The sequence below is a fragment of the Toxotes jaculatrix genome, chromosome 20 (genome assembly GCF_017976425.1).
Source record: "Toxotes jaculatrix isolate fToxJac2 chromosome 20, fToxJac2.pri, whole genome shotgun sequence".
In the NCBI taxonomy this organism is placed as follows: Eukaryota; Metazoa; Chordata; class Actinopteri; family Toxotidae; genus Toxotes; species Toxotes jaculatrix.
The window spans coordinates 2,212,219-2,235,516 of record NC_054413.1 but is presented as its reverse complement, the minus strand read 5'-3'; the positions used below and the strand labels follow the sequence as shown (position 1 = coordinate 2,235,516).

Genomic DNA, 23,298 nt, shown 5'->3' with positions numbered 1-23,298 from the left:
GAACCTCTGCAGTATGTGCTGCTTGAGGGCCTGTTTAGAGTGTGTGTTTTTACTCCGCCTCAAAACAAACTCTGATGATCTGCAGCAGATGGAATCTCTTAGTCATTAAGTTTTAAGTCAAACAGCTCGTTTTTTTTTCTCTCTCGCTCCAAATCTGGTGATTCAAACGGTCAATTAATATCCCTGGTGACTCAGTGACACTAAGTTTTCTTGCTTGTTTTAAAGCAGGCTATATTCAAGACTCTTGACCCTGTAACATTGATGAGTCTTGAAAGAACAGTTTTTGGTTTTTGGTGAAAACTGCTGTAGATTATACTTTTAACATTAGCTTTAGGGTTTGGTGAGTTCAGAGGTAGACGGGTTCAGCAAAGAGCGTGCTGCTCGTTTTAACTACTTTATTTGTGCTCATTAGAAAAAGAAATGATATGCTAAGAAAATATGTGCATGAATGTTTGTTGAATCAAGAGATATCCTTATGGATGCATTAATTAGGCAGCTAGAAACATCTAATTGGTCTCTGCGTGGTACAACTGTAAGTTTGACCAAGATATCTATTCCAAAGAAAACAGAAAAATTGAGCCACATAATTTCACGTGGACATTTAAAGGGAACTAAAGCACATTCAGTTCATCTTGTTTGCGTGCTCCATTTAGCTGTACACTGTAAAGTATCCCAAAAATAAGAATAAAAGAAAGCTACTTTCAAGGATCTCCGGGGGAAGATGGCCACTTTCTTCAATTTTCCAGCATCCTCTTTGTCTGTGTTTTCATGAAGAAATGACAAGTAAACAGCTTTCTCAGAGACTGCCATGTCAAGCCAGTGCGCAAAGCAGAGATGTATTTTTAAACTCAGTGTTTTAATTGGAGTGCTGCCGGTAATGTCATGGTTCCATCTTCCAATATGTCCTAAGAAACATTTCATTCCTGCCGTTTTTTCCCTCTGTTAATTAACGAAAGGCGTTTAAATGTCATGCATCACAACTAACGACATCTGACGAGTTCAGCACTCACAGGCGCAAGCTATCCTTCAGGGGGAATGGCCAGCAGCAAGGCTTCAAACGAAGTGAGGAGAGGGGGGGGAAAAAAATCAACAGCAGTTATGAAAAAATAAAAAAACACACTTTTGAAATGGCTTCAAAGCATCACTTTCAGCTCAGTCCAGACAGAAAGCAGAATCAGAGCTGAGGACTTTTGAGGCCCAGAAAGCCTGACACTCATGTATCTCCCCGATAAACCAAAGGAGAAATTTTGAAATCCAGACTCAACGTAAATGACGTTCTGGTAAATTATTCTGGAGAGCTGGGGGTGATGATGCACTGGTGCAAATCGAGCGAACACGAAAGACATAAAGATGTGCCTGTCAACCACGGAGCAAACCACCGCGCTCTGTAGGGCACGTCGGTGGCACGGCTAATGTATGCGCGTATGCCAAAGACGGGTGTACGCATAATTACCCACGCCATGGCGAGCTGCCATTGCCATCCGCTCAAACCTCATTAAGGCAGCTCCTCTCTCACCTCCGTTTTGTCATCCTCATCTTGGTGAGCAGAGGGAAGGGGGTGACACCTTGTTACGTCGCAGCAACAGTTTGGAGCCTAAGATCCCCGCCTAAACTGAACGAGGGGCCCTCATCAATTATAGAACAAATAAATAAATAAATAATGAAGGGAAAGATGATTTTTTTTTTTTCCTTGTGTGAAACTGCTTAGATTATATCATCTCAGGCCAAAAGGTCAGCATGCTATCAAGCTACCAAGAGGCTGGCACAATTTAACAGGCGTTACCCCACTGGCAGGGGACCACCCAGAGGAACCCTCAGCCCCGCGCAGTGTGTGGTAATGAGGCTGCGGCTCTGAAGCGGCTAATGACTACTCATGCAGCACACTGTGGAGGTTCTCCTCGCACCACAGAGCAGTTGTAGGGCTGACCCCGACCACCGTGACCCCGACCACGGTGCCCGCCGCTGGGGCGTCCGCTGTGCAGCACACCAGGAAAACAGACTGCTGGATAGAGTGGGTTTATTCTGAGCACTGACAAGCTCAACAACAACACCCAGATGCTCAGCGTTTGGGTATGAAAAATCCGGCGGTGAGGAGGCAAAGATGTGGAAAAAACAAATATATACACAGAGATATGTACGTAAACAGCAGCACAATGTTATTTTGGGCCAAACGTGGATATGCAAAAACGCACATAAGAAAACGCAGCGACACACGCAGGAAGATGAAGAGAATGAACTGCTTAAAGACGAGACTCGGCATACGCACAAAGAAACACTTTCTCCTCTCAAACACATCAGAGAGAAGGATGCCTGACGGTCCCTGGAGGCCCCATGTGATTCGGGACTGTAATCCTGTTATGGCATCTTTGATCTCTTCCTCCAAATCCTAATTTCAAACAAACACTGTTGACATGTTCAATGTTTCTGGGCAGATCATGTAAAGCAAAGAACGGCAGAACAGAGAGAGAGAGTGAAGAGGAAGGCAGTGTGAGAGCAAAACCATGATGAAGGAGAAGGGGAGAATGGCACAGCAGAGAAAGAGGAGAGAAAGGAGCAATGGCGAAGAGGAAGAGAGACGGAGCAAATGAAAAAGCGGATTAGGGTCTCGACCAAAAATGGAGAGCAGCGAGACATGGGAGCAGAACAATGGAGACTAGTGGAAGGCTACTGGGGGCCTTGTGACAGCTATAAAGCACTCAGTCAGCCTCAGGCAAAATAACTAACACTGCTGTCACCTCTCACACACACACACACACACACACACACACACACACACACACACACACACACACACACACACACACACACACACACACACACACACACAAACATACACAAGAAAAACATACATTCAAGCTGGAAAACTTCAAAGATGGCAGGACGCTTTTGTGTCTTGGGGGTGAGGTGAGTTTTAATGAGGGGCACCTCGCCAAAATAAACATCAATAATAAAACATATCTCAACCAACCTGCAGGGGGTGTGGTGGGTAGTTGAGCCAGACCTCCCGCAGGTCCTGTGAAGACAGAAAAGGAGGGAGAAGAGAGATGAGAGGGAGTCAGAGGGAAGAAATTACCTTGTTTCCCTTGACATTAGGGTCATCAGTGTTAATATATACGGTTACAATAATTCATTAACAGTAAAAATAACTGGTAATGACTTAAAAATAATAATAATAATATAAATAAAATAATAAAACAAATATTAAAAACAATAAATAATACTGATAATAGACAAAGCAATTCCCCTCCCTCCCGAGGAAGCAATTACAGCTCCAGCTTCACAGCAAACGCCTTGTATTACATGGTGGATTTCCAAGAATGTAAACATTTCTTCTGCTGGATTTCATCAGCCGTGTGCGCTTTCTAGGAATGTAACAGTTGAGGTGAAATATTTTTGGACTACTGTAACTATAACTGACCGCTCTAATTCCAACCTGTTCATGTGAAGAGACCTGTACATACCTCTGCAGACTGCCCTCATAGAACTGATTTGTGCAGATGTAGAGGTCAGAGAGTTTGTTGGGTATGATATAGTCCAGAAATGATAACGAGGCGCTTCTCTTTCTCAGCCCCTGTTAGCTAAGCTCGTCATGGCTAACCATGTTTATTAAAACTGCAGTTTATTTTGACCACATGTGAGCAGTGGAACAAGTTGTAAACACAATATTTAGCAAAATATTCAGCAGATATGCAGTAGCATTAGTATTTATTTGGATGTTTTTGAACAGAGAAAGGAATATATGTTCAAAATAGCACTGTTTAGCTTTCCACCAACCCCTAGAGGAAATATCTGGCTCTTTAGGAGGTAAATACTCCACCAGCTTGTTGCTAACTTTGTCTGTCTTTCATTTGGAGCTGGGAGCGTATTTATCAGAGCTTTTTCGCTGCCTGTTGCTGCTTGAAACAGGTTACCGAGAGGAGTGAGGATGAATCAAGACAAAGTTACTGTCATAAAACTAAAACAATGGGCTGAAAAACACACAAATGCTTTGTAATGCCGAGGAGAACTAAAGAGTCAGTGCATAACTCTATGTGGGTCAGTGCCCTGAGTGACCCCTTTCACATTACACATCATTATTTGATCTATTGTCACATAAAAATATTGATTAGTGCAGCTCAAAAAAAAAAAAAAGGACATGACTTTAAAACGCCTCTGAGACTTTACCCTGCTCTTCACCAAAACCAGGGACAGCAACTCTGTTTCTCAACATTAACAGTCAATTTAACACTTAAAGATGAAGTTTTGTTATTTATGGCTCCGTGGCAGACAAAAGGCGATGTGCCGGTGACGCTCCGGATTCCTTCGTCCCAGTGCTTTAAGGTGCCATCAGCAGCCCCAGTGGGAGGCGGTGAAATAACATCAAATGAGTCAGCATCTCATTTTCAAACCCAGAGGTCTGTATATCGACCACCCGCTGGGGAGTGATGTGGGGGGTGGGGATGTGGATTTGAGCGAAAGGCGAGGGGTGGTGCAGGCGGAGGTTTGTGGGATCTGGTTTTGAGAGATGTGTTGTCTCTGGAGACACACACAGACAGACAGAGTCTGACTCCTTTTGCCTACCCTGCTTGTAGAGAGAAATATGTGCAAGATCAACATGTTTCTTCAACCCTGGTCTGGGGTAACCACTTAAGACTGAATGGTAGAGAGACAGAGGCAGTAAAGAAGACAGAACAGAGAGAGAGACAGAGAGGGAGTGTAAGCTGTGGCTCTCAAGCTGTTGCCAGGAACAGCTCCAGTCAGAGGCAGTTTTGGCCCTGGGATCTAATGGTGGGTGAGTCATAGCGGCGATACAGATGTGGCGAGGGTCTCTAAAATGCAGTGTTCAAAAGGTGCAAGGAGATAAACCTTTAAAATGCAGCACTAGCCCATTGGGGAGTTGTGTGTGGTCAGCGGCATGGAATGGGCACCTCATCTTCTCAACCCACCCAGCTGGCAACCCCAGTGCCTTGAGCAGCCAATGAAAAATTCATGAAAGCGGTCAATACGAAGCAAATGCTGCCTTTTGGTTGCTTGTCTCCTAGACTGGGACAGGAATTGAAAAGCATTAAGTTCATAGCAGGTATCAAGTCAACACGGAGCCTGCTTGTGAATGCAACACAGGTTCTTGGCTGTGGAGGATGGCATCGCTTAAGGGAAAGTCAATAGCGCTGGCTAATGGATCACTTGCTTTCAACGGTGATTTTATAGCCACACAAAATTGCCATAAAATACACATGAAAGTCATGCATCTAAAGCATAGAGGACACTTTCACACAAGCACGAGGAAAAAGGAGGAAGAAAAGACAGAGCGTAAGACAACACCAAGAAGAAAAAAAAACACAAACACGGAGGAAGTGAAGTACACACAAGTTGCGTCGGCTTGTGATCGCGGCTTATGATTAAAATCCATCCACAGGGCGCACGCGATCCGCCCACATGCTGTATATAGACCCGAACAGCTAATGTTTCAATTACAGCCATTCCAAAGACAAGGCAGACAATGATTAAGCCAGCGTCGAGTGGGGATTTAAGAATAACAACAGGTTTTTTTCTCCCTACTCTCTCTCTCTCGCTCGCTCAGCACGAGGAAGGTATAATTACTGGGGGCACAAATCATCATGTGCAGCAGCTGAACCACAGCCATTTGGAGAATGGAGCTCTTGTGCTACAACAGGGGAAAAAAAAAAGGGGGGGGGGGGGGGAAACATATGCAAACATGTTTATTTGAGTGTCAACGGCCTACCCATAATGAGAGTAGAAATTAAAAGCAAAATGAAAGGCAACTCGGTGAAACCGTCTATGATCTCCATTTTAAGGTGGGCTTCAATCAGAGCTGCTCCAACCCGTGGGGGAATCGAGACACAGGCACATACTCAGGACTCACAAGCCACCCATGAATAGGCAACTTTACCATCAACACACATATACACACACACGCACACACTCTCTAGCCGCACACACCCCTGGGACTGTTGGCCGTCCATGATTGGGACATAATGGTGCTCTTCTCTGACAAGGTCCAATGCTCCCTGACAAATTGGTCTCTAGCTACAGGCTGCCAATCAATCCATCAAACGCAGTAGTGCAGCAGAGAAATCGATAAGAGATAGCACTGCTGATCAATACCAACATAAAAGCAGCCCTAGCCAAAACAGAGGCTTCTATCAGTGAGTGGTCAAGGTGCTCTTCCAAATATGGGAAAACTAATGTCGACACTTTGGTGAAGACCGTCATGCAATTTATGGTTGATTTGAAGAGAATATCTTTTACAGTTCCTGTGAGTGTGGGCAGAAAAGTGCAGGTGAATGGAAAAAAATGGCCTGTGAATGTGCACATGCATTCGTTCTCCAGGCTATTACCAAACCAAGGACACAGTGGAGAAGGAATACGCACTCTCATTCAAACACTGGAAAATATTCGCCATAGTTGTCACGGGACAAAGGGTACAAATTGCACAGATCTCAACAGAGAATGGGGAGGGACACTGGGGTGCTGAGGGGATAAAGAGTGGCTGCGTGAAAAGAAGAGTGGACCGTATGTTTGTGGTTCATGCACCAGAAAATAGAAACACTTATTCATTATCAGAAAGATCCATGTGCAGTGGATGTTCTTTTAAAAAGAACACAAATGAATAAGTGTCAATGCAGAAAGAACTAGCTTGAATCCACCTCAAGAAATGTGGCCTTCATACGGAGGGAGTTATCAGCGAGCCTTTCACCTGGATGAGCATGTAAGCCTAGCACACTCTACTGGTCCACCAAGAGACAAAAATAAAAAGTCATGATTATCAAATACAGTCAAAACCTGATTTACAGACAATCTCCCACACTCAATTCAGAATACATAGCAGCACTGTTAGCAACGTCAAAATGGTCTGAAATGAAAGGTCTGAAAAATTCATGCGATCTCGACTTGAGTCAGTCGAAAACAAGCTGCCCTAAAACCCTTTTTGGCACCACACCCAGAAGTGAGGGAGGGAGGAAGGAGGCTGCGCTGCCGCACTACCAGAAGGGACCACGGCAGTGCCATGGTGACCCATCTCAGTTGTCACAGCAACCTTTGTTACATTTGGTGTTGGAGTGTGTACGCGTGTGTGGTGGTGTTAATAAAAGCCAACAGATTAGCCCGTGGGCAACTAGTGAGATCATCATTATCGTGATTGCTCCTCATAAGAGGCACTTCCCTCAGGACGTCACAGCGGCAACAACATCTTTCCCCAGCAACATTGCACTGCTGTTGAGTCCAGGTTGGGAGCAATCGAGCAGCTCCCCCTGAAGAAGATGCTTCCTGCCTCTCTGCTGATGCTTTAATAACCTCCACAGTAATGTCATTAGCAAATTAGAATCTATTGTTTCCTCCGGGCCTCTGTGTGCAATGAAGCTAGATTCCATCCTCGGCAAGAGCCCTGTTGTTTGGGAACCAGTGCCAGCAAAGGTGATGTGTTGAGAGAAAAACAAGGGGATGGAAATAACTGTTGCGCTCCACTCATGAATGCCATACCAATTAGGGAATAACAGAAACAGAGAGGGAGGAAGGAAAGAAAAATTGAGGACACTGTTTGTCTGGCAAGGTCCTGAGGTGGAAATTACATGCATGCTTTGCCTTAGGTAGTCAATTTTGAATTTCACTTCCGGAGTTGTGAAGCTTTTGACTTGTCATAAGAGGACTGGAGTGAAACATCTGTGGGGGTAATGGCATCCTGGAGTGTTACAGAGAGGAGAGAATGGAAAGATGGAGAAAACAGGAGGGAGCAAGAGAGACACCAGGCAGCGTCCTGTTGTTACAGCGAGGAAAGGAGGGTATGGGACTGATCACCCATGTGTGAATGGAATACCATACCGACAAATGGGAGCAGCGAAACCTTCCAGGGTGTGATGGAGAAAAATGTATTGTCCTTCAGTTTTGCACCGCATCTCATTAGTTTGGTAATGTGCTGTGTGAAGACCCATTCTGATGCGTTACGCTAGAAATACAGAAGGATTCAAGTGGTCCCGCAGACCACAGAAAGTGACCTCACCCTCTGTCCGGTCTGCCCCACAGCTCCCCGCCCCCGTATGCATACCCATCATGCCACCTGGCTGGTGTTTGGCTTTCTGGTCTGTGTCCATCTGTCTCCTCTCAGTTTGTATGACAGAGCAGCCATCAGGAGGATTCAGCAGGGGGGGGTGTGACAAGCCATACTATTTCAATCCTCAGTCTGCATGTCTAAAAACTCACAAACCAAAGTTGAAAATGAATCAACTTTGGTTTGCACGACTTCTCTGTCAGTCACATGCAACTTCGCCAGTATGCTCCATCAGCATCCATGATTGTACTGTGTTTTGTATGATGTTACTACTTCACAGTACTTATTATTCATTGTTATGCACTGTAAAGTGTTTTGGTAGTGCACCTTGAATATTGTCAGAGGTAAACACACCTATACGGCTGGCTGTCAGGTTGAAGGGGATATTCTCTTTTCAACAAGCTACCGTCCACTCGAGTTCCTTTTTCCATACAACACGCTGCCAATACACCCTGTTCTTGTCTTTTTGTTGCTCATTGTTCAGCGACACTCCATCTGGAAATTTTATCATAAGCACGACTAACTTTGCTCTCATCTGTTGTGTCTCTGAGGGATGAAACAAACACCTACACTCCATGTCCTATCATCAGTGAGACTATCACAGAGACACGGTATGACATGATGGAGTCTTTATTCCATTAGAAGACAAAGTTGTGTATGCATGTTTCTAGTTGTCTATTTGTTGGCTGCAATTTTTGATCACAGTTTTGATCATGGTGTACCCTACCCTCTGCTTCAATAGATGCTGCTCTGCTCTTTAGAATAAAATCATTAGAATCCTTGAAATTTTTAAATGTTTTAATCCACGTCTGTTCAAAAATCTGTCCTTATAAGGGAACCTCTCATCATACAAAAAAAAGACCTCTACATCATTACAACTCAATAACTTGATAACTGCTGTCAACTTTCATGGCCAGAGGATGACAGTAAAACAGAACCAAGGACGTTTCAGCTTTCCACTCAGAAACGAATACCCCATACGCAGCACTCAAACACAATTGCTGGCCTCACAGTGTAAGAGACTCAAAGTGAATGTGGCCAGGTGTGCTGACAAACCAAGCCCAAATGTTTCCTCAAGTAAAAAAAAAAAAAAAGAAAAAAGAAATCCTTAATCTTCAACCTCCAACCATAAAAAAAATGAATGCAGCAAAAATATTATTTATTAAAAAAGTTTTTCAGTCAAAACACTTTTGTGTTTTTTATCCTTTCAGCTAATTTCTTTTGGGAGGGGTAATCTCAAATTAATTAATGATCATTTTCCCCAGCTGTTTTGTGATGTGATGCTTTCAAAGATTCAGTCCTGTAGCCTCTGATCTGGTCTCTCAAGGACTACCGATTCTGAACAAACAAGTTCGATAGTTCGCCATGTGTCCTGTGCTGTGTGGGAGTCGCCAACTGAATCGGAGACAAACACCCTCAATAGCCAGTTAGAACCGAGCCTGCTGCTACATACTAGACCTGCTGTTATTATTTAATTGATTCATAACATTCTCGCAAAGACAAATTCAAATACTGATTCATTCATCAATTATTCAGGCCTGCTGATCACACGCACACTCGTAAACAATAGCAGGTGTCCTGCTCAAGACGGGCAAACTGCAATGTTCCGCACCTCCAGTTCAGTTTGCAAGATATACAAGCCATGTTCAGCTTGTTTTCCCTGCTATGACTTTGTACAAATCTTCTTTTTTTTCTCGTTCTTACTGTTAAATCTTTGCGCGCATCAGCGTACACACGATACGCAGCTCATCAAAACTATTGCAGGATAAAGCGAGATTATGTGAGATCTCAGGTTCGGAGGCTGGGGAGGCCTCAGTATTGTGCTATGCGTGGTCCTTTGCCAAAACATGAAGTGTGTGGGCTGGAACAAATAAAAGAAACCAGACTGGTGCATTATTACAGTTAGGTCTTCCACAGATCAAAATAAGTCGGCGGCTCAACTCTGTGAAGGATGTATACATACATGAGTGTCAGCAGAGTAAGAGATGCACACTCATCCGTGTAAATACTCATCTACTGCATAAAGATACAGAACGGCAAAAGGAAGAAATCAAATTAGACTTCATATAAATTTTGCCAGTTACCTCACTGTTGAAAAGAAGTCTACCAAAGAGCTGCCGAGCCTCGTCCAATCCTCCTTCCAAATACACAGCACCTGGAAGACAAAAAAAAAAACAAAAAACAGATGAAGCAAGGAAAGAAACAAGGAACTATGGATGAATGAAGATAAAATCAATACAGCAAAGTCAGGAAGTGTGTGCAAAGTGTGTGCAGTATTTGCTGGAAATTGTGCATGATACTTTCAATAACACGTCAAACGGTAAACTAGTACCCAGCCCCCACCCACACAAATTTAAAGCAACTGTGAAAAGCATGACACGGTTGTGTATTGCTGGTGTAAAAAAATTTCTAGCAATTCTGAAGCAATTTCAGACCCCTCTCCTAATGGAAAACTTAAAATTAATTGAACTCGGCAATGAGTTATAATTGCTTTATTAAAAGTAGGAGTGCATTTTTATTGCTTTTTGACGGTGAAATGACCTCGGGGTTCCCGTGCAGATCCACCTCCCCCTCGTCAGCGGAGGAAGAGGAGAAGGAGGGGAAGGAACGGCTGCATCACCACACCGAGATGGAACTGGCCAAGGTCACATAAACATCAAACTTGAATGAACATCAGTGGTCTGAGCCTGTGTCACATGCATAGATGTGAATAGGCCGGACAAACACACGGACGCTCACCTACAGACTGACGCACTTCATGCTCAAACCCATTCACGGAAAGTGTGAACTAAACTACAATGCCCTCTTTGTCACTCGCCTACACACTCAAGCAGGACTTATTTGTGCAGATGTCCACGCAACGCGAAGACTGTGCTGAATTTAACTTGAACTGTGACAGAAAAAAAAAAACACATTTTATACGACTTGTGCATACACCAGTACACACACAAACACACAAAAGACAAAGGACAAAGAAAGAAATTCGATAGAGGATTGGTCCCAAATTGCTGCAGAGAGCTGCTGTCACTGTGAGCAAAGAACAAGACAAGTATCCCAAATTTCTCTATCTATGGGAAAGATATGCAGCCTCTCCAGCTGCTGCAATAGTCAGCTCGTCTGCACAAGTCGACTCTCCTTTGTGTGTTCTGTTGTTTTTTTGCTCTTCTATTGTTTCTACTAAAATCAGTGGAACTATCATGGCGCCTTTAAGCTGCGTACATGTTCAAACCATCACACTTAGGGTGGCTCATTCAATTTAGAAAGCAATAACCACCTGGCAAATTGGGTATACAATCGTGCAGCGGTTTTTATTATGTGCATAAATGAGCCAGTGGAAATGGGGCGCGGTGCGGTTGCAAGTCTAAATGCGCAAACTGCTTTCATGGACGACATCAAAAACATATGAGGGATTCATCATCTGGGGAGGGAAACTGCTTTCAGATGGCTAACAGGCCATTTGCACACACACACACAAACAGTGAAGATGCAGCCTACATAACCAAAACCATAAAGAAATACAAACAAACCACCTAGCACAAAGACAAACACAAACACATAGCCACTCTATCTGCCTTGCATGCCCTTTACTTCTAAACAGAGTGGCAAATTATTACCAGCCATTGCCCAAATGTTCGTAAAACTTGATTAAGCCTGACAACTTTGTCTCACCCAGCAGCCGCTTTGGCAAGTAGCATACTCTCATTCATTTGGAGGTCCTTTACTAATATAAAAATCTAGTTGAGGGGTAAAATAATGAAAATTGTCTGTGAATTTTGGAAGGCGCTAGCCATTGTGGTTTTCTGTCAGTCACTTTGTAAAGCCACTTTGTGCAATGCATATGACAATTCAAAATCCAAACACAAAAAGACCATAAATCAGGGCCCATAAATCTTAACTGTTCTTGAAGTCCACAAACACAGCATGCCACTGCAGATGTGTAACAGTAAGCAAGGCCTCTAATCTTGGCGTGATGGGGCGAGTGTCTCACTGAGGCTGACCGCAGGAGGCTCTAGAGAGGGGAGCGGTTCTCCACAGGATGTTTTCCACTAAGCATCAGCACTGAGATTTGTGGTTTTACCATAATGTGGACCTCTGTTCTAGACACTGCTACGCAGCAGATGTTTCCTCTGGAGACCAGCTGTGGGAGGATAAGAACTCCCTCACAGGACCAAGTTTTGAATGTCTTTCAACTACCACTCATAATGCATTCATGTGTGTGAACACCGAGGCTAGTGGGGTGTGGGTGGAGCCGCGAGGCAGTTTTCTTTGTGTTTCGATGACGCAGCATGTTTGGAAAGTTCCCCAAATGGAGGCCTCAAAGTCGTTGAAACGCAAAGTTTTTGCTTCTTGTTAGATTTTCAAAACTTTTTCCAAGAGGAAGGAGAAGGTGGGGAGTAGGCAGGGAGGGAGCGAGAAACCAGGAGAGCCTAAAGGGATTTAAAACGGTATTAAAAATCTCAAAGCAACACCTTTGGTGTCAATCAAAGGGCCTGTGGATGAAAAAACCAAGATATGCACTTAATTCTAGCGAGAACACTCTTGACAAGGAGGCTGTCCGTGCAGAAAGTGTGCCCCAAAGCGATTCAATCAATCGCACAACTTGCCGCAATCATTAAACGGAGATCTGTGCTTCACAGTCCACCACATCAGCTTGCAAAGTTGCAGCTGACGCCCTGAATACACAGAGCCCATAAAGACGCGCAGCCAACTCAACTGGCAATCACATGCTAGCATCTCTCTGCAGCTCATCTTGCAGTAACATCATGCCTTAGCCAAATCACTCTGCAGTTTCAGAGCTCCGGCATTCAATCCACTGAGTTGTTGACCCTGGCAGAGAAGCCAGCACAAAATAGAGAAAGCCTACAATTGAGATAAACCTGCCCAGAATATGCATATGAGAAATCATACTGGATTCGAGTGTTCACTGTTTGCCCTTTTGACACCTGAAGAAATCGTGAGTTCATCAACCAGCTCCTACAAAACCCAATTAAACGAATGTAGGACTAGAGCTCAACAGCGGTTTATTGAATCTGATTCCAGAACAGAATCCTTTTTTTTTTTTTTTAAATCCTTTATCAAATGTGCTTTTTTACCTTTCAATTCAGATGAACCAATGTTAGAAACAACACTGAAACTCCATTTTTTCAGGGTAGATAACGTTTGGTAACTATTCACCTTAAATGTTTTGTACATTGCCCTTTACAATCTTTAATTTGAAGATTCATTAAATACTGCCTTGGATCCAGACTTAAAAATGGACCCAGGGCCTAATGCAGCCCAACCCTGAATAGATAATTAAAAACTTCCCAGTGCAAATTTGATACAGGTCAGAGAAAACCAGTAACAAACTCTAACCAAGTTTGCATCCAGTACTGTGCAGAGAATATCAGTCATGGCCAGAGAAGGCCAGCCACTAATGAATCTCCACATCTGTCACAAGTCTAATTCAGACAGCCATGCCGACTGTACAGTGTTATGTTTAGGAATAGAATTCCAATGTCTGTGGGCTTTCAGTGACCAATAAAAACCCAGAGTCAGGGGCATATGAAACACCAGCGGCTGACAGTCACATTAATAACCTAGAATGAATTATTCAAAAACGCTCAGGCTCTAATCCATCAAATAATATATTAAGCCGCTCCCTCTCGGCTCAATGGGGGCTGAAGCAGCAGACGGACACAGAAAGCAACACATTAAAAGGCAAAAAAATAAAAAAATAAACGAAACCAAAACATGAAAATAGAATTTTCACCACAACAGCAACAAAGGCAGGCTGAGTGCATTGTCACATCAAACATCTTACTTTCTAAATATGAGGGCTTAGAGCAGAGGCTGAGACAGAGAAACACAAAAAAAAAAAAAAAAAAAAAGAGGGCGCGCAAGAAACCAACTCCAGTACTGCTACCATTGCGACAATTAACAAAGGGAGCAGTACTTGTTCAATGAATACAGCGGCTGTATTGTGTATGAATCTGATATTCAGCAAGTGAGAGATAATCCTTTCTCTCCGTTCTTTTAATAGGGAGAGCTTAGAGAGGGCCCTCACAAAGGTTCACCATCTGTATCCCCCATGGCTGCTGGCAGCGTATAATCCACCGATCAACTGTACAAGGAAATTAGGGCCATAAAAACAGAGTGGGGCCTCTTTTCTTCTTCTCTCAATTCTTTTCAAACAGTTCGGTAGGAAGGAAGCGACGTGGGCTTATCAGTGAAGAGGACCTGAGAGGGAAACGGGAGGGCAACAGGCGTGCAGAGTTTCTATGAATAAGCAGAAGGAGAAGGTGGTTTCTGAAGACGAAGAGGTAAAGTGGGCAAGAGCAAAAGTACAGAGGGAGAGGGTGAGAGAGGGGGGTGGGAGGGAGTGGTACAGAATGGGAGGTGCGCAGGCCAAAAGAGCCCAAATGAGAATGGCCCACTCCGGCAGAAGTTAATGACAGGGGATCAGAAAAGCAAGATTTCCATTCAACACTTTGAATTATTCAGGGTTGCAGGGCACCCATTTGCATTGCAGATGCCTTTGCTTTCCATTCCTCTACTGCTCTCCCTCCATTCTTCCCCTCTCTCCAGCTCTCTCCCTTTCTTTCTTTCTATCTCTGTCTCGCGCAAGAGAATGGCCCTGCCTCGGGGTGAGGAGATAGACACATTCGCGGCTCTATGGAGGGAAAGCCTTGCCCATGCAAAGCAGGAGATTATCTGCCATTTCCAACACAGCCCAGGTTCAGCGGTCACTGTGGCTGAGAAACAAATAAAACAAAGGTCAGAAAACATGTATAGTAAAGCCGTTAAAGCTATCTGCCAGGGTTTTGGAAATATTATGAGCATGTCACATTCCATCACAGCTTTCTCTATGGAAAGAGGACCAATAGAATTCTATGTATGTGCGTGATGGAGGAAAAAAATGTGTTAAAGAGGAAATAAAAAGTAAAAAAAAAGGTACCTTTAGACAAAAAGGCAGAGACACGTCGGCAATGTGGTGTCTGCTGCTTTTGGGAAAGCGGTTGTTTTTGACGTCTCTGTCAGACAGAAAGGCGCGCGTGAGGATGAAATGACAGCGTTTGTGTGCCCCTTGTACCATCCGACTGCACGTGTGAGCGATCTGAGTTTGTCTTGTAAGGAGAAAATGCTCTGTTCAGTGAGAGTCGGAGGGCTGGCGGGTGGGGGGGTGGGGTGGAGATGACAGAGTGACAGGATGACTCATCATCTGAGTGGCACATCTTTCACCTAATAACACCCAAACTCTAGATCACAGGAGGTGGGGGGGGGGGGGGGGGCAGCGAGAGATGGAGGAATGCAAAGGAACATAAAGAGTAAGTCAGAGAATGGGGAGGGTGGAGACAGATAGACTGCTCAACAACAAGGTCTTAAACGAGGCGTTTGAGCTAAAAAAACTGAAATGAAGATGACAAAAGTCTCAGTAAAAGAAGAGAGGCAACATCAGACGGCACTCTCAGTACAAGTGACTTTGAATGTCTTGAATCTGTGTGTATGCGTGCATGTTTTGCCCCTCAGCATGTGTGTCTGTGGTGAGTGGGGCTGTGGGGGAGGTGATATTTTTGAGTTAGTGATCCAAAACTCATCACCACAGGGTGCTCTCTGACAGCGGTTTTCTCCCAGGTTCCTCTAAAACAGCAGCCCTGTTTATTCATCACTTTTATTAAGTTGAAATTTCAGATAGAAGCGGAGACAGAGGAGAGAAAGAGGTAGGGAAATAAAGAGCGGCATCCAGTGTCACGGCCCTGCCACCTTGCTCGGATGTGTGCAGAAATGAGGCGGCGACAGCCACGGGACAGAATAGATTATGACTTCGTCTCTGCCGATAATGAACCCGTAACAAGTACAGGGCCCCGGGCCCAACAGGGGGCCATGGCGCCAGTCAGCACTTTCCCCGCCGCTCTCTTCGCGCACTGCTGTTTTTGGTGCAGGGGGAGGGAGGCGAGGAAGATCTCTTTAAAGCCACCCACTTTCTGTATCTATCATCAGGGGAGCGAAGAAATGGCTGAACTGGTTCAATCAAGATGGTGATAAGATGAGGAAAGCTGCCGAGTCTGCAGCTCTCCAGGAGCGAGGCTTAGCTTAGCGCTGCCCATGGGGTTGGATGGAGAGAGGGAGATCGTCCCCACCGAGAGGTTTTTATGTGTGTGTGTGTGTGTGTGTGTGTGTGTGAGTGTTTTGTGTGTGTGGTTTCCAGCACGGGGTCCTAATCACTGCACAAACTCCATCACTGAACTGCTAGCAGGATGAATAGCAAGCTTGTGTATGTGTTTGGTGTGGGCAAAGAAGAGCAGGGCTCTGGGGATTGCCTTTCCAGCCAGAGGTCAAACCACATCTCCAGAGATCAATAGGGCTGTGTAATGTTTCCAGGGCCTGATGGGAGATCCACTGCAGCTATTTATACAGTTTAACACACCAATCTGAATTAAACTATTAAAGGATTCAATTTTACTCAAATCAAGTGAAGTTAGAAGGTAAATTTAACACATTTATGCATCATACTGCTGCAAAGTCCAGCAAAGCAGCACTCCATTGAAACTAGTGGTACTAAAGACTAGAGCAGAGAGACCATATTTGTTTTCAGTGTATGTAAATCTGTCTGATTAGGAATGGATTGACATATTTAGCATTCCTCTTTTTTGTTCTCCTGCACAACCATCGCCCCGGCTTCTACCTTCTGTCTCACGGGAATCTCACCGATAAGAGCCTCGAAGCAGTTGGCCATGGCGTGTCGCAGGTCTGACTCCCGGCACAGATCCGGTCCGTGAGCGTAGAGCATGAAGCGATCTAACTCCAGTTTCTGTAAAAGACAAACACATTCATATCAGTGTGCCGCCACCGACACCTCAGTAATAGCCTCTTGAAAAAGTAATAGCATTTTCTTTTGGTATTGCACATTTTCATAGGCTCTCTGCGGAAAAGAAGGGAAAAAAGGGGCCAAAAAACTCAAGGGAAATGAGAAAGATTGCCTGCCCTTGCTGGAAAAGGTTCTACTTCATGGCACTGACAGATGTGCCCATGTGTTGTCCAGCTGTGGCATGATGCACTAAGCCGGCACAGGAGGAAAATGTTCACACGTGTGCATACATGCGCGCACAAAATTACACTGGCACACTTAAACACACACACACACACACACTGGATAATCCCAAGATAAATGGTGAAATAGCACAGTGGTTGACCTTCATTTTGTCTGAAAACTAGTCAGTTCTTTCTACAATATTTCTACAATATTTTAAATTAGTACTAAAAATATTCCGACCTTCCAAACCAATGACATCGAACTGATACTGAAAACATTATATTTACTCTAAACGTAGTACTGGTCTTATGCAATATTAGCAGGACAATGTCCAATGTCCTATTTATCTTTATAGTACAATGCTACCTCATATCCCTGTTTTATTTCATACCTGTATTTAACATGTACACATATATTCAATGTACAGCTATATACTACTGTACAACACATAAAACTATTGTACTACACACAGTACGATCTTCTTGTACAACAAATGTTTTATTCTAGTTGTTTATTATATGTAGATTTTTATTGAATTTAGCTTAGTACCTGGATTAACTTCTTCAGAGTCAGGTAGTATGATAATTTCCCACTGGAATTAATTAAAGAGTAAAGCTCGCTGACACAGTTTGTGTCATACCTGGTCTGTACAAATAAGCCTTATTTGTGGTCACAGCGTCGGTGGTGACACTACAAACAAAAGACGCGTGGAAAATACGAACTAAAAACCAACTCTTACACTGAACTTTTTTTTTTTGTACTGGTTTGATAAAATTGTTAGAGAATAAAGGAAGACGTTATATAAAGAAGTATACATGCATAATAATAATAATAATAATAATAATAATAATAATAATAATAATAACGTTTGCATTTCATGTAAATTCAGCTGTCTGATGGGTGGGTCAGTCAAACTTTCTCCAACTGTTTCTCTGAGCCAAGTCAAAAGTAGCCCAACTTGACTTCACTGGCAGTGCACCACAGATGAATACCCAACAAAAAACAGTCAGGGTGCTATTTAATTATGGCTGCGAACTGTTGGTGGTATCCCACCCCCCGTGATTGCACACACAAATTAAATCACAATTCATAAGTACTCCAACTCAGAGGGAACCCGTTCTGACTTTTAAGCCTTCCAAGTGAAGTGGTGGATTGTACTGTTGCTCGCTGAAGATATTTTTTGAAAGATAATTGCAAGCGTTCTTGAGCAGACGGCTTTAGAGGAGCCTGGTAAACAACTTGGCAACGTCGAACACTGTATCACACTCACTTTACCGCGAGCGGCAAATTGAAACAAGCCAAACTGCTACACAGCACTAATGCAGATTCGGGCGGCTGCATCTTTGTATTCAGCAGGGAGCAACATGAAAGATTGAAGTTTTTAATTGCTTTCTTCACATCACGGGACGATTATTGTTGTGTTCTTTACAAACGTGCCAGTGAGTGCGGCTTGGCTCTACAACGCTGCCAGCGAGAGAGAGGGAGAGAAGCAAGGGGGCCTAGCGATAACAGGAACTGGAGAGTGTTTCAGGAAGACCTCTAGGGGCCCTCTGGGACCCCAGCCGCACTAGTCTAGTCCTCCAAAACAACAACCTTTTATCTCCAATTACAAACCTGAGGGGGCAAAAAGAAAGGGGTAGGAATGGCAGCAAGACAAAATTACTCTTTTCCCCAGTGCCCCCTTAGAAAGAAGCCAAGTCATAACAGCAAGACAGAAAACAATAAGACTGTCTCAAACATGTTCACCTGTCAGTTCGCAGACCTTTCACTGTTATGACCTGCAGAGGGAGGACTTGTTATGAGGGCGGAGGAGCTGAAGTTACCTTGGCTAGCATGGCTAGGTGCTGGTTCTGCACGATGGCCGTTCTGTATGTGGCCAAGCCGCCCTCCTCTAAACTGGGAAAAAGGTAGTACAAGTGGACACTGTGGACAGAGAAATGAAATAGAAATCAGAGCAGCTGAAGAACGAATCACTGGATCTCAGCTCTCCTGGTTTGAAGACACTCTTTACTAGTTCCTTGTCTGAACAATAAGTTTTCAGAAAAGCAACGACAATGACAATGACAAAACCTACTTAAAGTTATTCTTCATGTTAACATAAATTAGATATAGTTGTCATTCTTCCTTATTCTGCATTTAACCAATTTTTAAAGACCACTTGATTAATTTTCCAGAGATTTCCAGCCTTTCCAGGACAGCGTTGGAACCCAGAAATGGCCGCAGACGCTTCAGTAGTTCCACAGCTGGGTTCCGGGAGAGCAGGTTCCATTTTCATTACGGTCCAGCATCTCCCTAACCACAGCGTGTCATTTGATTTCATTTGAATTAAAACAGGCCATTTAATTCAGTCATTTCTAATCAATGCAAAGAGAGGAAAGCAGGTGGCGTTCTGTTTTCCAAATTCACGAGAGGTCTATTTGTCAGGGTATTGTGATCTTAGTGTGGAAACAAAGCACTTGGAATTAATAAAAACCACTTAGTGTAATGAAAAATAATTAGACCAGAGACACTTAGTTTGCTGGCAAAAGTGTCAGTCACACAAACTGGATGACTGGGCTGCGTCGCATTCTCCAGGTACAGAAAACACTGTGTTTGTACCTGAGTTTATTAATCAGAAGCAGACTGGACAAAGAAAAAAGTGCTTTGTATGATGCAGTGAACTACCGACCCCACTGATGATGCAGTACATCAAAGGGTCACTAAATGAGCATAAAAACTGTGGATCCTTCCAGACAGTAAGTCTGAAGTTCATCTGTAATCAATCTCTCATGTGCTTTTCATGACATGTTCTGCAGCTGTGACTCTCAGTGATGAGCAGTGATGTAGACTTGCTCTGTTCCTAATGCCATTCCAAAGACCATCTCCAGTTTACCTTTTCAGGCCTTTATTTTTAATTATTATTAGTAATAAAACTTTTAGAACCCCTGATAAAATACTAAATATTCAGAAGAAATATCACAGGAAGTGGACTTTTTACATCATCTGCTGACCCTTTAAAAAAAAAAAAAACAATCACCCTGTGACCCCCCCGCCCCCTCCCCGTTCAACGCTAATTCCCTGTGTTGGGGGCTATTCAAATGTGCAAAATATTCTGTTGGCTGGACGGCAGAAGCACAGATAGCCTCTAAGGGCAGCGCACACTGGAGGTGCACAAGGCAGTTGGCTGGATCTGCTGTACCCATTTAACTGGACAAGAGGCTGATAAATAATTCAGAGGGCCAGATCGTAGGCCAAGCATGTCTCGTCAGACGCTAACAATCAAAGAAGGAAGGCAGAGGGAGAGGGAGAGGGGGGGGAAGAAGGGGCAAAACATGCCCAGAGATACCCAGAGAAACAGAGGCTAACCACCTTCTCTGTAACACTGTTCTCGCTGCGTAAGGAGCAGAAGCAGTGTCCTGTGTACCCCAGTGTCAGTTCCTATTAAGGTTTAATCCTGCTCGAGAGTGTTCACTGTTGTGGAAGTGTTAGCATTGAGGGTTACAAATTAGATTTTGGTAGTAGAAGTTATGCTGTTGGGCAAATGAAAGTCAGATAAGAATCTGTTCCTCCTTTTTGCAACCTGTGGGCGTTAGTGAGTTCTCCACCCTGTGGTGAGAGAGAAAGCCCCTTTCATATGTTTTCTAGGACTAATACCTACTCAGAGGAGGAGGCAGGGGTACAGTAGGTTGGTGGACAGCTTGCTCACACACTACCTAGCCCCTTGCTAGGTAATGTGTGAGATTAATAATAGCTACATATAATTAGCACTGCGCTTAGGTAAGTGCCGGGTAGCAACGTCCGCGCTCACCTGGGAGTCAATAACACAGTCAGCATTCCAGACAGCAATTCCAGACAGCTAATTGCAAGTTGTCATGGAGAATTTCAGGCCGATAAAAGAGGGGTGGAGGGGGAAAAATTACATCCCAGTTCCAATTACCAGTAAATCACTGTCTTGAATGAGTCCAAAGTATGGAGAGGAGCGTGGTTGTGACAGACATGGATAGATGTAGACAATGAGCGAGTGGGAGAGACAGAGTGAGAGGGTGAGTAAGGAATTGGTGGGGGGAGGGGGGGTAAAAAAGGCTGATAGTTTTGTAGTCGGCTTCAATTAGTGGTTGCGTCTATCAAGGATGCGCAAGTGCTTTCTCACCTGGTGAGGAACTCGACAACAGCATCACCCAGGAACTCCAGTCTCTCGTTGTGATTGATCCTGGGGGTGGGGGAGCAGAGGTGGAAAGGTGGGAATGTGAGGGCAGTTGAAGAAGTAGCAGGAAAGACGGACTTTAGGCAAACACACACACATACATACATACATACACACTCACACACACAGCTGCTCACCTCATCAGCGCTCTGAGAATAACAGCAGCACACATTCAATAATAAGTAGTCGCTGCCCTTAAAATTAGCTCATTTCATTTCCCCTGAGATATCCCTTCCTTTCACAGTTAAAGTTAATTTTCTTGTCAGCAGGCCTGCCGGGTATATTAATCACAAGAATCGTCCCTTTGATTGCTCCCGTGGTCAGTGATAGCATGAACAGATATGTGCCCGCAGGCAGCCTACCTGGAGGGGGAGGGGTCATCCTGCCCCAGACGAGACATGATGTTAATCAACGTGTTGATTCCTGGAAAAAAAAAAAAAAAAAAATCCGCAGGGCGGAAGGCTTATTATGGACAGTTACATTACAGACAGAGTGGTCAGAGAGAAAAGAAACAAGACACGGAGAAAACTGGACACACAGACAAAAGTTACCCACCCTTCTTCCTCATGTACATGTGGTGGACCTTCCTGTCCCCGTACTTCGGCTGGCGGATGCCGCAGTTGGAGAGGGAATTGCGGGCATGATCAGGATTCATGCCGAAGTTAAGGTGGTGACTGGGGTGAGTCATGGCCAGCTGGAGGTGAGGTAAAGGGGATAAGCAAACAAGAGTTATTTAACACTTTTCAACTACAGGACCATTTTTAGGAGTCAAGGAAGCTTCCTGGGGCACTAAGGAACTTTGCATGTGTTTAAGTCAAAGGAAATAGAGTCTAAATGTTTTGTACTTCCTGTGTTGTATTTCCTATTCCCCAAAAAGTCTCCAGTGCTACCGGGGCTGCAAAAAGTGAGTTAAAGACCAGATGAATAAGAGCAGCTACTTTCTAAAGTAGACTAAAAAAAATGCAGAAAAAAATCTCTGTATTTGGGCTGTCACTTTTTATCCAACTTTTATATAAAATTCTGACTATCCTTGTAGCACGGGAAAAATATGTCATCTGTAATGATCTGTTGGAATTCAAAGTTCACAGGGTTTATAAATACACCACCAGAAGGCACTTACTGTATGCCCTGTTGCCCTGTCACTTTTCTGGGCCATTGTCGGTCTCTTTGTTTAGCAAAATTGAAGAAACTAGTGAACTGCACTGAACACCAAACCATCTTGTGAAAGCATTTTGGATTCTGCCACACAGATGGTGAAATGCTGGATAAAAATTAGGGCGTCCGAAGTGACGTGTTACGCAGCCAGTACGCTTCCTCTGAACTGCTTCTAGGATGGTTGATCCACAAACCCCATCCCCCTCATACCTTTCTCACATCAGATAAGGGAGGTAACATCCGACAGTCCAACATTACCACTCTCTGTCAAAGACTAAAAATGCCTTCCAGGAAACACTGTCTGAAAATGTGGACTGTTATCACCATATTTGAACAATACTGCACTTCTGCCTGATCCATTTCCTCTGTTGGCTAATGACTAATTACAAAAAGTAATACTTGTCAAAGCAAATCAGTCTAATAATGTTGGATCAGCAATCGCTCAAGGGAAAAGAGGAAAAGGAGGTGCACTTAGGTGAGCCACTAAAACAGAGTGTCCCTTTTGCCTTTTTGTCACGGTGAAAGTTGTTTGTATGAAAATTAATGACTTAAACTTTCAAACCCGTGCAGAGAGCCAAAAGTGGGGATTTAAGGTAAAATAACCCCGGAGCAAACGTATTAGTCGACATTCAGCTTTGTTTGAAAAGAGGACAAAAACTGCTGTGCCTAGACAGACTGCCGCGGCTGAACTCAAACTCGCTGAGGGAAGAAAAAGGAAAAAGATAGTGCTCAGTAGGATATGTCAAGCCTTTATCAATCTTACATTATGAGAATGTTAATCTCAGCCAAAAAAAAAAAAAAAAAAATTCCATCTACTCTCCCCCCTGGGCTTGCTTTTCAAAATGCTTGTCTCCTTTCAGCCAACTTCAAATCAATTTCAAGCTCCAATGAGATATATATGTA

General features: G+C 43.9%; 1 protein-coding gene across 1 annotated transcript in view; it reads right to left on the bottom strand.

Moving 5' to 3' along the window:
- The window catches only part of drosha (drosha ribonuclease III), a 76,327-nt gene that overhangs the window by 22,893 nt on the left and 30,136 nt on the right, over positions 1-23,298 (bottom strand). The window contains exons 18-24 of the mRNA XM_041065625.1: positions 21,796-21,934; positions 21,603-21,663; positions 21,187-21,246; positions 18,881-18,980; positions 16,733-16,835; positions 10,129-10,199; positions 2,969-3,013 (exon numbers count right to left, since the gene is read on the bottom strand). Of these exons, the coding sequence (XP_040921559.1) occupies positions 2,969-3,013; positions 10,129-10,199; positions 16,733-16,835; positions 18,881-18,980; positions 21,187-21,246; positions 21,603-21,663; positions 21,796-21,934 (579 nt within the window). The remainder of the gene's footprint in view (positions 1-2,968; positions 3,014-10,128; positions 10,200-16,732; positions 16,836-18,880; positions 18,981-21,186; positions 21,247-21,602; positions 21,664-21,795; positions 21,935-23,298) is intronic.